The sequence below is a fragment of the Ornithorhynchus anatinus genome, chromosome 8 (genome assembly GCF_004115215.2).
Source record: "Ornithorhynchus anatinus isolate Pmale09 chromosome 8, mOrnAna1.pri.v4, whole genome shotgun sequence".
Classification (NCBI taxonomy): domain Eukaryota; kingdom Metazoa; phylum Chordata; class Mammalia; order Monotremata; family Ornithorhynchidae; genus Ornithorhynchus; species Ornithorhynchus anatinus.
Window position 1 is genome coordinate 38,937,240 of NC_041735.1, and position 14,870 is coordinate 38,952,109.

A 14,870-nucleotide genomic window follows, 5' to 3' on the forward strand; every position below is an offset into this window, starting at 1 on the left:
GGGGTAGTTGGGGGGACAGGAAGTTTGAGAAAGGAGTTAAATATCTGCAACAGCTGACAGGGGGAATGACTATGAGAGTGAATTAGGAAGGAGAAGTGTTGTTGTCGAGCAGAGGAGATGACCAAATTGAAGCTGATAAGAATGAATTTAAGGTGGACAAGGCCAGAGGGATATCTGGGTTTCCTCCTCCAACGCTCCACAGCTCAGGCATGGGAGGGGAGGAAATGTACCGTGGAGGCGATCCAGGGTTGAGGGTTAATGGTACGAAACGGGTGGAGGAACAGGGGCGCCAGGGAGTTCGGTGTTGAGAGGGTCGATTTGTGTGTCAGGAAAAGATAGTTTGGCTATGGAGACTAAATGGGGTAGGATGGCTGTAGGATACTGGAGGCGATCAAAAGAATGGGGGTCTCTTTGGGGGAAAGGGACAGATTTGCAGGGGGTGGGAAAGAGCAGGTGAGGAAGCGTGGTCAGAAGAGTATCAGAATTGGTGCGTAGAAGTTGAAGAGTTACTGGAGATTATGAGGTCAGGTGTATGCCCACTTGATCTTAAGGGGTTAAGCGCTTTCTTTCTAAGTGGGCTACAGGATTAAACACTTTTTCTCTCTGCCTGCTCAGTGACCTGGCGGTAAGAGGACTGATTGGGGCCTCGTGTGCTGCTGTGTCAGTACCCTTAACTGGACTGCAACAGAGGCTGTTGGAAAGGCCTGGTGGCATTGAGGCTGGGCATTCTGTCTCTCCTGGGCTGCAGGCCTTGGCAGATTTGGTGACGAGGCCACCAGCGGCTGCCTTTTCCATATTCTTGCCTAATCAGCAGGCAGACGCTTAGTTGACGGCCAATGAGGTGGTAACTTTGGAGTGCTGGGAAGTAATTCTGGCTTGCCTACTCTTAGTTTCGTAATATAATAAGTTTAGATGTTTGCAGATATTAAAATGGTGGCAAATAATATTCAGTACTCTCTTTGAAGGTTTAAATAGAATGCAGCTTATAATAGGAAGATACAATTTGAAATGTTTTAGAGACTAATGAGGATTCTTTTTGACCCCGGAACCCATGTGTTCACCTATGTGTGTCATACCTTACAAATGGAGGTTTTAGTTCTATAATGGATCAGCCTTTACAGGTCAGGTGGTTGCCAGGGTGCTCAATAGCAGATTTGAGTGAGTGGAAAATACAGGGTGGACTATTGGAAGTAAGGCTTGATTTTATTCGGTACCCACAGATTAAAGCGTCTTTTAAAAATGGTCACCAGAGCAGTGGACCCCACCCTTCTGGGGCCATGGAAAATTGGAAGAGTTCATATGAGAGTCACAAAGATAATTAAGAAGTTGAAATGTAATACCTGTAAGGAAAGCTGAGAGGAATTAGACTTAATCATCGGGGAGATTGGAAAGCTAAGCAGGGCAGGAATACTATTTTCAAATATAAATCAGATGGTGGGATTTTGTACAAAGAAGAGTGAACAGCTTTTATCCATCTTCACCAGAGTACAAAATCAGTGCTGGATACCAAGAGGAAGCCAGTTTAAACTGTAGCATGAAGATATAAATAAAATAGGAGGAGGAATTGGCAATCACATTTGTTAAATTCTGGAATGGGTTCCCAGAAAGGATGTAGAATATTCTACTCTGCAAGTCTGGAAAATAGCAAGGCCTAGCAGAAAAAGCATGGGCCCGGGTTCTACTCCCAACTCCACCACTTGCCTTCTGTGGGACCTTGAGCAAGTTGCTTCACTTCTCTGTTTCTCAATTTTCTCATCTGTAAAATGGAGATTCAGTAGCTGTTCTCCTTCCCACTTAGACTGAGCCCCATATGGGACAGGGACTGTATCCAACCTGATTATCTTGTATCTACCCCAGTGCTTAGTATAGCACTTGATACATGAATACTATCAATATCATTATTAAACCTGTGAAAACTGGATAGTTACCTATGCTGGCATAGTGTAGATCTGGGGTGCTAACTTTTCATTTTGAACATGGGGATGAATCTGGCTTGGGCAGTGCTAAGGGAAAAGTGAGAGATATAGCCACCTTAGGTAAGAGGTGAAATACAGAAACACGGTCACAGAAGTATTCACAACACAGGGTTAAAGAAGTGGAAACATTTACACAGTCCATAAGTGGACACAAAGACAAAATATGGAAGGAGAAAAGTAGACACACAGACACAAAGAACAAAGAGGACCCACAAAAGTCTGCTGGGATCTGGCAGGGAATTTCCAACCCTATTATCTGGGTCCAGAAAGGATCCATAGTGCCTGTTTTGTTTTTCTGAGGCTGTGGCAGCCAGGGGCTGGAATACCTATTTTTTGCCGAGACTGGGACCAAGCGTACTCTGCACGCCATAAGCTCTCAATAAATAGGATTGACTGACCAAGAAGTGTCCGTTCCCTGCTTAAAGTGTGGCAGATTGACCTATTTGCTACTGAGGCCAAGGGTGGGAGAGAGCTACACACAGCCAGGATCCCATCTGTGGCTCTGATTTCCAACTGCCCACTTGTTAGGGTGGGATAGGCTGCCCACAAAGTCATGGGAGCACAGCTAAAGGCATCCATCCATGGAGTTGGCATCGTGGGAATATCCTGCATTATCTCCTTAATCCCCTTTCAGCTCTATAATTCTAATAGTATTCTGCTGTTTAACAGTTGCATTCATTGTTTGGTGGGGGTGGGCCTAATTTCAAAGTCATTGAAATTGTAGTCCTGTATTTGTGCATTTGGAAGTTTTGAAAAGCCAAGTTTTCTGTTTGTACTTCAGATGTCATGTTTCTGCTGGGTTGAATTTGGCAGGTTTTTCCTGTAGAGTGAATTGTGAATTGTTTCCTTTAATGTCTTATCAAGTCAAATCAGTTGACTCCAATAAATAATTCTCAATTCTGAATATGGTGCTGCTAAAGTAGTTTTCTGACTTTAGGTGTTGGACAGTGATTGTCATTCATTTCTTTGCTGTGTAGATTCTCTGCCTAGTCAGTGTTAGCCACAATGGAGTGAGTGAATCAGAACTGATGGAACTCTACCCTGAACTGACCTGGGCAGTACTGACCTCACTTGTTCACAGTTTGAACAAGATGTGTCTGTTGACATATGGTTGTGGTTTGTTGAAGTTTCAACATCTTCAGGTAAAGTGTTATACTGCGCTGGGCATTTTAAAATGGATTTGATTTATAATTTGAGACACATCGTTGTATGTTTTCATGGTTCTGAACTGTTTGTTGAGAAAGTTCCCAGTTAAGACAGAAACAAACAAAAGCAAATTGCTCTTGTCTTTGAAATGTTTACCCCTTGTCTTGCAATAAAGATTTTTTTATCCACACTTTCACTACCATTTTTCCTTTAGATAAATTGTTTAGTATTCATACAAGAGTTGATGACATTTTATTGGAAAACTCTGGAAAAAATAGATCTTAGTGGCCATTTCAACTGCAGTAATAATCCAGATGACTTCTTGCAGGAACTAGGTGTTTAAATTCACAGTTTTATTTGCAGTATTACTTGCCAAAAAGAATGCAATGATTTATTGTTTATTTTTAGGCCTGGGAAACAGTAAGACTGGAATATATGGAAGAAGGCCAAAGTATTATTTCCACATACAGGGAAAAACTAATAAACTATTTCACCATGCAGCTAAGGTATTTTATAAGATTTCAGTCTTATAGTTTGTATAACAAATCTTTTATCCCCCTCTCATTGGCTTTACAGCTTCATACCTAAGCAGTTAGTTATCGCAAAAAAACTCCTGTCTGAAATGTAACTGGAACCAAAATGTCAGCAATACATGATGTAAAGGAAGTCTTTAAACATTTATACTGTAGGATAATAATCTCCAACTAACTTATCGTAAAGACACCAGGACACAGATTGAATATGTTTTCTTTATAATTAAGTATTTAGTTTCCACAATCCTAAATTGTTTGATGGCAAAAATATTTCATTGTGTTTTCACTTTCCTTCCATTAGGCAGGACAGAGTGACTTGGAGAAGTGCAGATGAACTCCCTTGGCTTTTCCAACAAAAAGGAGACAAGCAGAAGCTGCATGAGTGTTTGCTGAACCTCTTTGTGTCCCAAAATCTTTACAAGAGGTAAAAGAAAAAGTATACAATTCCTTAGTCGTTATTCTGGTTGTCTTAAAATAGTTCACTTAATGAAAAGACAAGGTAGAAATATCAGAAATGCCAATTAATGAAATCAGAGTCCCAGAAATCGTTCTAATATGGACTCAGAAGTCCCCTTTTTTCACACGATTATCTAAATCATTCCAGATAGAAATATCTTTCTTGTCGTTGGGGTTAAGGCCAGCAGGTTTTCCCCAGATCTAGCATTGAAACCCGTAAGACTTAACTGATTTTAAGTATGATGAGGTCTGGTTTCTCTAAGTGCATTTGTTTAACCTGCTTATAAGCTCATTGTGGTCAGGAAACGTATCTCTCCGTTCTCTTTTATTGTATTCTCCCAAGTGCTTAGTACAGTACTCTGTATACAGTAAGGGCTCAAATGCCATTGATGGTGGTGATGCTGGTGATGATGCTGGTGAACGCTTTTTTAGCAGTAGCATTACATTGTCAACTTTTTTTTTTGTTGTGACTGGTTGTGACTTTTCTGCCATATCAATAAATCCAGACTACAGAAATGAAAGTTTGACATATGTTTGTGATAATGGTTGAGTTCTTTGAATATATTCAATGTATCTCTAGTTGTTTTTGTGTTTTTAGTCAAAACATGCCAAGCTGCTATGCTGTCGTTCCAGGCATATCTATATTATCTAGCTAACAAAATATAAAGGTGCTTGAATTCTACAAAGAACACTTTTACTTGTTATATATTTGGCAGTTTTGTCTAATTTTTTCATTTTGAACAATGAAGATGTTTTATCTCAGCCACTATTATTTTCAGTCCATTTAAATCACAAGAGTCTTAAGTAAAATTGTGAAAGATTTCATTTTCACAGATGTGGAGGCTCATTACAAAGGCTCTAAAAATACAAATAGATAAACCTCTTTTCAAAAGTTTTTAGAGAGGAATTGTCATTGGTTTGTCACAAATTATGTTTTGGGTTCCCCCCCCCCCGCTCCCCAATTTTCAGCGCTCTTGCTTTTCAACCGTATCTTTGTCATTTCAACAGAGGTCATTTTGCAGAATTACTGAGCTACTGGCAGCTTGTCGGGAAAGACAAGAGCACCATGGCAGCAGAGTATTTTGATTCTTTAAAACAATATGAGAAAAACTGTGACGCGGAAGAAAGTTTAATTTGTTTGGCTGATCTTTACGAGACCTTGGGACGCTTTCTCAAAGACCTAGGTCTTCTCAGTCAGGTAAATGAATCTGATATTCAGTACCACCACTCTGACTTTTTTCTCCCCCTTGTAAGTACCGTCTAGTACAGGCACCATTAATAACACTATACAATACACAGGGGTGAATCAGAAGGCCGGTTTTTCAGCATTCCCCTGCCTTAATTAAGTTTTAACTTTTTGCAGGCTGTTGCTCCTTTGCAGAGGTCCCTAGAAATTCGTGAAACAGCTCTGGATCCGGATCACCCAAGAGTGGCCCAGTCCCTCCACCAGCTAGCAGGGGTTTATGTGCAATGGAAGAAGTTTGGCAGTGCTGAACAATTGTATAAACAGGCCCTAGAAATCTCTGAGAACGCTTATGGCTCTGAGCACTCACGGGTGGCTCGTGACCTCGATGCCCTGGCAACACTGTACCAAAAGCAAAACAAGTAAGACAGAGATTTACTGATTCTCCGGTTTGTCAGAGGGAGGTGGTTTCAATTTCTCAAGTCTCACATCAGGTGGGGGGTTTATTTTCCTTTTGTCCAGTGCGTATAAATGGATGCTAAAGTGCTGAGAGGATGGAATGCCTTCAAACTGATTTAAAACTTCTTTCTTTCTCTGCCCAGTCACACGGGACCCAATATTTGGTCTTGACTCGAGGTTTGTTTTTGTACAAGTAGCTTGGGTATTTGTAATTTGAGATGTGATTTATTTTTAAGATGAAAACTCTAAAACCTGTTGTGAGGGCTTGAATTCTTGATTACAGCATCAATGAATGTTTGTATTTAGCTTGTCTCTTACTGAGAAATATGAAAGGAAAATGCTTTACTTTCAACAGTGATTCCTCCTTTTTAATGATTTCTCTGTTAATTATTTTTAGATATGAACAAGCTGAACATCTGAGGAAAAAATCATTTAAAATTAGACAGAAAGCTGCAAGGAGAAAAGGCAGTTTGGTAAAAAATGTTTCTTTCTTCTAGGCTGAAGAAAATTCTCAAGCATTAGTTATATTGGAGATAAAAGGGCTGAAATTCTAAGTGCTGAAGGCAGATGTATTAAATCTCTTGAACACCTGTCGGTCTTTGGGGGACTTGTAATTAAAGCAAGCATTATAAAATATTAATCAGAGGGGTTTTTTGGGGCAAACTAGTGAGTATATGAGCACTTAGGAGAATACGGCAGAAGGAAGAAAAACGTGTTCCCTGCCCTCAAAGAGTTTGCAATCTAATTGGCTGGGGGGAGGGGAGGGAAGAGGACCCACAGAGACAGACACAAAAATTATTTACAAATAATGGGAGCGGGGGAAAGAACGAAGATATAGAAAATGATTCAGGATGAGATAGCCGAGCAAATAAAATATGCATGCAAGTGGAGAAGCTTGGAATTAACTATAAAATTGGTAAGGGTAGATGTTAGGCTTACATGATGGAAGTATTGTCAATTCCTTGGGGAAAGCTTCAAGGAGAAGGAGAGATTTCACAAGGGCTTTGGAGATCGGGAGAGCTTTGGTACGGTGAATTTGAGGACCATCCAGAGCTGGGGGAGAGTTAGGTGAGCAAAGAATAGGAGCGGGGAAGCAGCAGCTGAAACACATGGAGGTCCTGAAATCAAATGGTCACGAGTTTCTGCTCGATACGCATGGAGATGGGAAGTTGGAGGACGGCTTTTGAAGAGTAGAAAGATGTGCACCCAAGCGATGCTTCAGTTAGACGGTCAGGGCAGCACCAAGGCTTATGGACCAAAGGGTGGCGAGTCGGAGGCGGGGAGGCCAGCGAGTAGGTGGCTACAGTAGTCTGATTGTAACATGACAAGAGCTAGGGCCAGGGGAGTCACTGTTCGGATGAGGAGGAAGGGGAGGGATCCAGGAAATTTTGTAGAGGAAGAACTGGCAAGATTTAGCAGTTGAATGAAGGTGAGAGCTGAAAGACAGCAGCGAGTTGAAAACGAAGCTATGGCTTGGGATCAAGGAGGATGGTGGTGTTATCAATAGAGGTGGGAAAGTTGAAAAAGGAGTGGGTGAATTAGAGGAGATGAGATTCAGTTTTCAACATCTTGAATTCCAGGCGTTGGTGGGACCTCCACATGGAGATATTTTGGAGGCAAGAGAAATGTGGGATTGCTGAGTAGCTGAGAAGTCAGGACTGGAGAAATAGATTTGGGAGCCATTCAGTCAATCAGTGAGTCCATTAATCAGGGACTATTTATTGAGCGCTGACTCTGCTGAGAACTGTACATGATAGTTGATGAGCTCCCCAAGAGAGTGATTACAGAGTGAGAAGAGTAGGGGATCAACAACAGAGCCTTAGGGGTCACTCGCAGTTAGGGAAGGAGGCATCAAATGAGATGTAGAAGGAACAGTCAGTGAGGCAGCAGGAGAGAGAGTTTAAAGGAGGAGGGAATGTTTCACACCGTGGAAAGTGGCAAAATCTCCTTTAAAGTGAAATTTTAAAAATCTCAATCTCTCCAACATGAATCTGCCTAGGATTTGTACAATTGATAAGAGGCAAATGCTATAAAACTTTCCCCTCAAAGCAAACAAAAATCCTTTTATTCTATCACCAAACATTAAGAAATACAGGCCCAATGAAGAACAGATACCAACATTATTATTATTTTGGATTATTTCTTATTTAATGTAGTTAGCACTGCCAGAAAAGGGGAAGGAATAGATCTTTTTAAATCTGATGGAAATACGGGCATGGCAAACACTCTGTCTTTCTGTGTTCTTTAGTATGGATTTGCCCTTCTTCGTCGTCGGGCCCTGCAGTTAGAAGAACTTACCTTGGGCAAAGACACGGCTGATAATGCTCGGACACTCAACGAGCTGGGAGTTCTGTATTATTTACAAAATAACCTTGAGTGAGTATGACTCTGTTTTTTTTACAAAATAACCTTGTCAGTATACCTTACAAAATAAGTAGAGATACTTTTCTCCTGATCCGATTATGGCACTCAGTGCACACCACTAGTATATTGCCAGATAACTGATAACTGCAATTCCAAAAAAACTACGTTTTTTGATCCCTCCGAATGCTTTCAAAGATGACACAGAGCTTAGTGTGTAGTGACGCTGTGCCAAATAATGGGTGGTTATTGATTTGTAGGACAGCCGATCTGTTCCTCAAGCGCTCCTTAGAAATGAGGGAGCGGGTCCTTGGACAAGACCACCCTGATTGTGCGCAGTCTCTAAACAATCTTGCAGCCCTCTACAATGAGAAGAAACAATACGATAAAGCAGAGGAGCTCTACGAAAGAGCTCTAGACATTCGGAGGCGAGCTTTGGCCCCAGACCACCCTTCCCTGGCTTACACAGTGAAACACCTCGCAGTTCTCTACAAAAGGATGGTAAGTACTTTGGCGGTGTCGGTGCATTTTTATTTTATTTTATTTTTGCACTTTAAAAGAATGCGTTTAACGCATAAGAACGGCTCTGTCCATTCAGTTAAGGGCTTTCATTTCATAATAACTCAATTATTCTTTCATATAAATAGGTAAACACTTGGGGAGGCTAATTTTCCTCATGACCTAGCCTGTTCATAAAAACATTGAGCCAATTATTTGTCGCCACTAGTCTAGTCATTTTGTATTGGACCGTTCATTTTCTATTCACAGCAGACACAGGAAATAAAATAAGTTGAAAATTGTATTTCAACCTCAAATTAAAAAATAAATTACAGAGCTTCAGAGAGCTTTGAGGAATCAAAGCCTGGAAGAAGAGAGATCACTCTGTCCGGTAAAATAATGAAGAGCTGAATGGCTCTATGATTTTTAATGCTCAGGGTCATGACAAATCAGCCAGAACCATGGTGCAATACTCTTATTTCCTCTATTATCTACAAATGCAAACAGTGTGGTAAAAATCAGAATAAAATGAATCAGACCTCTCCCCAGTTTTAACCACTAAACAAGGCTGATTACTTTTCTGTTTTGAAAGACCTGTGATTGAGGTAAACAAAAATTAAATTAAAGCTTTATGAATTTACCTGCTTTTCTCAGCCTCCTTTCCCAATATTAACTGGAAAAAAGACTCAGTCATATTGTGTGCTTACTGTGTGCAAAGCCCTGTAACTGAGCACTGGGGAGAGTACAGTATAACAATAAAGAGGCGCAGTCCCTGCCCACAACAAGTTTAAAGTCTAGAAGGGGAGAAGATGGATGTGTGTCGTATTTAAAAGGATACAAATATCAAGACAGATTACTTTGAAGGGAACATAATGTATTAAATATCCTCAAAACATTTTCTCCAATAAATGAAGTAACCCAAGAGAAGATTTTTCTGCAATGAAGGTAAAGGTTTTTCAAAAGGCTTTACAACAGTTCCACTGAGAAAAGTAGGTGTGACTAATTATCTTTAGCTCCCAACAGAGCTTCCTTAAGGGGTGTTATAGGAATTAGCCTATCAATCAACTCTTACTCCCCTTAATTTTGTGTGCCTAATTAAGTAAAATGAATAAAAAGACCCTGGATAGTTTTATTTGCTCGTCATATTGGCTTTTTTGGAGAAGTGATTGTTCAGAAGTGTTCAGAAATACATTTCAGTGGTCAAACATTGCATCTAAAAATAATCAGGAAAGGACCATTTGAAAGCTGTAGCTGATATTTGTTCAAAGTGTCGTATTAAATACTTGGTTTATTAGAACTACCCAAATTCTGTCATGGAGAGGGTGCCGTGAAAAAATAATCACAGTGGTATTTATGGAGCACTTACTGTGCAGAGTACCGTACTAATCGCTTGAGACAGTGTAATACAATAGAGTTGGTGATCCACGTCCACAAGGGACTGCAGACCAAAGGGGAGACAGACATTAAAATCTATTACAGAGAGGAGAAATGGCGGAGTATAAAGATCTGAACATTGTGCCGTGGATGGTTTGCTTAAAGGGTACAGAGCCAAGTACTTAGGCGTTGCAGTGAAGAAGGCGAATAGAGGAAGTGAGGGCTTAATCAGGGAAGGCCTCTTGGAGGAGATGTGATGTAACTAGAACTCTGAAGATGGGGAGAGTGGTGGTCTGTCATATATGGAGAGGGCAAGGAATGTGTCTGCTAATTCTGTTGTACTTTTCCCAAATGCATAGTACAGTTCTCATAAATACCATTGATCAATCGATTGAGTTCCATTGATTGATTGAGTTCCAGGCCAGAGGGAAGATGCGGACAAAAAGGGGGTCATCGGCGAGAGAGATGAGCTCAAAATCCAGTGAGTAGGTTGGCACTGGAGGAAGAAGCGTGGCCTAGTGGACAGACCATGGGCCTCAGAATCAGAAAGACCTGGCTTCTGATCCCATCTTCCCCACTTGTCTGCTGTGACCTAGGAAAAGTCAGTTCACTTCTCTGTGCCTCAGTCACCTCATCGGTCAAATGGGGATTAAGACTGTGAGCCCCATGTGGGACGGGGACTGGGTCCAACCTGATGAGCTTGTGCCACCCAGCACTTAGAACAGCACGTGACATAGAGGAAGCGTATAACAAATATTGTCATTATTATTTAGAGGAGTGAAGCTTGCGGTCTGGGTTATAGTAGGAGATGAGTTGAGGTAAGATAGGATCGGGGGAGCTGATGGTGACCGTAGTAAAAAAAAAAAAAAAAAAAAGTTGGGGATCCCCTTATCTATTATCTTCATTTTGATTTCTTTCTTGTTTTTTTAGGGGAAATTTGAAAAGGCCGTGCCTTTGTATGAATTGGCCGTAGAAATACGGCAGAAATCTTTTGGCCCGAAGCACCCTAGTGTAGCGACTGCGTTGGTGAATCTGGCTGTGCTTTACTGCCAAATGGTAAGTTTCCCATTTTACTCTCTTTCAGAGTACATTCAGTTCTCCCATAATGTATGTTTTCACTATACATTAAACAGGAAGCTGTCTGGGAATCAGGGTTATGTCCTTCTGACAATTTCTGTACACATATAATGTTGAGAGAAATGTTAGAGCACAAGGCCCATGTCCTCTAACGCAGGCTTCCTGTAACTTGGGTTTGTCCAGAATATAACCCCTGTGTTACAGAATTAAGTACGTGCATACACTGTATACGTTCTATGTATGTATTCTTACATCCTGAAGCATCCTCATTGGTTTGAATTTTGAACTAATAAAAGTAGCCAGGAAATGCCAGTTCAGCTAAGGCATCTCCATATCTTCTTCGAGCATGCTGCAATTATCTAACAGGTATTTTGTATCGTTGAGCTATGAACCCACTGTACAAAGGCACTGAAAGATCAGGTGGACCTAATACATAAACCGAGTCAAGACCTGTATCCTCAGTGAGCTCTTAATAATGGGGATCACACCTGCAAGGCAGCTGAATGCTAGGAATTGATATTGGAAGAAGAAATAACATAAAATATGTGAAGCCTTTTGATCACCCAGGGAGAAAGTAATTTTCAGCTATTCGCCCACCAATAAACCAAAGGTTTTCTGCCCAAACGGTTGACATGCTTGGGCTACAGTTTTCAGCCTCTGCTGACACGTCTGGAGGTTCGGCGGAATATGGTTTTTTGGATCAGATGGACCACCGCATCAACTGCCTCAGCAGCGAATGTGAGCCAAGATTTTGCACACCTCCATGGCAAAAGTCTCAAATTTTTTGGTCACACTTGCTATTTGGTCCGTCATGGAGAAAATTGGAAGTCCTTGGCTTGGGTTCACTACTTGAACGTACCATCTGAGCGGATGTGGTGGAGCTTGAGCTGAAAAACCTCTAATTTCTGCCACAGAAAAGCATCATTTTAGCTTTTCTAATGAAGGTGTACGTTACCCTATCTGAAAAGTATCATCTCTGATTGCTAAATAGCAGTTTACTTGGGGAAAGAGAATTACAAATCTGAATATTTCCATTTTAAGAGGAAGCTGCCTTTCTTGTTTAGCTTTAAGTGATGGCAGAATTGGTGAGCTGTCATTATTGAAAATGCAACAGCTTAAATCAGGATTGTGCCTTCCTACCAAAGATTCCTGAGTGCTTGAAACAGCATCCTTGGGGATAAGCATTTACGTTTCCCACTTTTACCAGTTATAATTTTTTATTTTCTTTTTCAAAGTTTTTCTTTCATAAAGACTGTTGCTTTTGTTGGGGACTTATCGATGTAGAGATAGGACTATATCAAAGACTCTCAGCCCCACGTGGGAGTGGGACTGATCAACTTGTATCTACCCCAGTGCTTAGTACAGTCCCTGGCACATAGTAAATGTCTAACATACCATTATTAATTGTCCTTATTATTAAATACTGTTGGATTTTCTTTTAAGAAAAAGCATATCGAAGCCCTGCCCCTCTATGAGCGTGCTTTAAAGATTTATGAAGATAGCCTGGGTCGAGTGCATCCTCGAGTCGGAGAAACACTAAAAAATTTAGCCGTACTTCGGTAAGTCTTCTTTTCTTCCCCTCAAAATATATTTATTCTTTCAAAATTATCCTTGTTAGCAGTAGTGCGGAAAAGGGTGCAACATGTTGAATACAGAATGAGTTGTACTAATTCTATCCCACAACACTTACTGTAGATATTGGATTAGATTCTGTTACTCAAGTCCTAACTTTGTAACCCAACTCTTTCCTCTCAAAGCTATGAAGAGGGAGACTTCGAAAAAGCCGCCGCACTGTACAAAAGGGCCATGGAAATAAAAGAAGCTGAAGCCTCACTTTTAGGAGGAAAAGCCCTGTCACAGCACTCCTCAAGCGGGGATACAGTCAGTTTAAAAACAACCGTGACTCCAGACGTTTTTCTTGACGGAGAAGAAGGAAACTGATTCAACAACGTGGCGGTCACAGACCAACCAACTTGCCCCAGCCCTCTCTCGCAACTGCACTTTAGTACCGAAAAGGAGCCAAACCTACGCCTTTGATGTTGAAAACTTGGAAGGACAAAAAAAATTCAATTTTTAAAAATGTTCTTTTCCTGGCTGTCATGTTATGTTTCACGTTCATCTAGGAACAGGCACCGATTTGGACTCTGGCAACTTTTGGAGGTGTCCAGAGAGACTAAACAGGTACTTTTTAAATGATTCACTTGTAGGTTTTTAAATGCAGAGTAATTTCCTAATTATATCCTCCAGGAGATGAAAATTCCAAAAATGAGATTCTTCCTTTTGCTAAAGCAAAATGCCGGCACAATCTGTAAATCGGGAGACTCAGGGTGTTTTCGCCCTAGTTCCAGCCTCCTTTGTAGCCCACGTAAAGCTAGTTAGGTTCTCCCTCCTTCAGCTTACTCCACTTCATAAAATAAAATCAGCTTATGCACGTAACCTACCTCTCACAAGTATTCTGAGGCTTTATGGGATGATGTTTCTTAATGTTTTGATTTCTTTTCATGAAAGTCCTTTTAAAATATAGGGCATTGTGGCCTAGTAAGCTCTTTGCGGGCATGGGACCTGTTTGCCACCTGTTATACTCTCCCAAGGGCTTAGTGCGTTGCTTTGCACACAGTAGGCGTGCCATACCATCTGTTGGTTGATAGTAGAAAGAGCTCAGCCTTGTCCCAGCTTTTCTTCCCAGTTCTGCCCCCGTAGGACCTTGGGCAAGATAAAAATCCCCTAAGCCTTTTGGACACCTTCTCGGGGAGATGGGGAGGGGAAGAGTATGTTTTCATTTCGAAGTCCTGGATAAACCATGGTCTATGCCTCAGGCTCACCACCCAATCCCAACCTCTGGGAGCCTGTTTGCTGGTACCTGCTCTCTCCCTTTTAAAGACTGAGTCTGTGTAGGATAGGGACCGCGATGGACATGGTTATCTTGTATCGAGCAGAAGGCTTAAAACTCTCAAAATGTCATTTATTGCAGAGCCGATTTTTCTGACTCTTCGATCATTTGCAACGGTTTGGAGGAAAGTGCCACATCCCACCTAACTCTTATTTAGGGCTCTGCTTTTTAAGCTAAAGGAGCAGTCGGTTTGGCATGGTTTACTTAGCAAATAGTGGTCTGTGGCTTATTTTCTTGGGATGCCTGCTCCCTGACCCGAGCTCCACTGTGTTGACTGCTTGCACTTCTGCAGGCCACCCTAAGAGATCAGAGGGGTGCGGGAACAGGGATGGAGTCGGTTCACCGCTCCGACATCAGTATTTTTCAGAGGCAAAAGGAGGTGAGGCGGAGGCTCTTGTGGGATTGTTCCTGAAATGGCGCTTGTATCCTTCGTCTGGGAAAAATACTCACTCCTCGAGTAGGCAGTGCCTGGGACTCTAATTGAAGTCCTAAAATGAGCTTTTAAAGTTTATTTCTTCCCCAGTGCCCAAGATGTTTCTGTATCACCTACTAGTTTCTAGACATTTTGAAATCCTACTCACGGTTTCTGTTTTTGACAATCTTTTACTGACCCTTGAAAAATGTATTTACCCAAAATGTAAATTTAATTATCCTCATTAGTCTTATCATTTACCTCTCTGAATTGACTTTCTTGTTGCCCTAAAAAAGCAGTAGCCTAAAGATGACTGTATGAAGTCGAGAACCTTGTTACATGTGAAATATTTTTCTGTATATTTTCTATCTTTGTATATAGTTTTCATATTTGTAAAATTTCAATTGGCCTTAACGGAAGAGGTGGAAAAACATGATTCTACACTGTTCTGAAATGAAAATAAATTGTTGTTTGACTCCTCTCCTTTTCCAGTTCTTGGGTTACT

General features: G+C 41.1%; 1 protein-coding gene across 1 annotated transcript in view; it reads left to right on the forward strand.

The window, feature by feature from the left end:
- NPHP3 (nephrocystin 3) overlaps positions 1 to 14,846 on the forward strand; it is a 41,978-nt gene extending 27,132 nt beyond the window's left edge. Inside the window, exons 17-27 of the mRNA XM_029071397.1 lie at positions 2,954 to 3,118; positions 3,531 to 3,628; positions 3,957 to 4,079; positions 5,120 to 5,309; positions 5,475 to 5,716; positions 6,151 to 6,226; positions 8,002 to 8,129; positions 8,375 to 8,615; positions 10,917 to 11,042; positions 12,507 to 12,622; positions 12,821 to 14,846. Of these exons, the coding sequence (XP_028927230.1) occupies positions 2,954 to 3,118; positions 3,531 to 3,628; positions 3,957 to 4,079; positions 5,120 to 5,309; positions 5,475 to 5,716; positions 6,151 to 6,226; positions 8,002 to 8,129; positions 8,375 to 8,615; positions 10,917 to 11,042; positions 12,507 to 12,622; positions 12,821 to 13,004 (1,689 nt within the window). The 3' untranslated portion in view covers positions 13,005 to 14,846. The remainder of the gene's footprint in view (positions 1 to 2,953; positions 3,119 to 3,530; positions 3,629 to 3,956; positions 4,080 to 5,119; positions 5,310 to 5,474; positions 5,717 to 6,150; positions 6,227 to 8,001; positions 8,130 to 8,374; positions 8,616 to 10,916; positions 11,043 to 12,506; positions 12,623 to 12,820) is intronic.
- Positions 14,847 to 14,870: the final 24 nt, after the last annotated feature.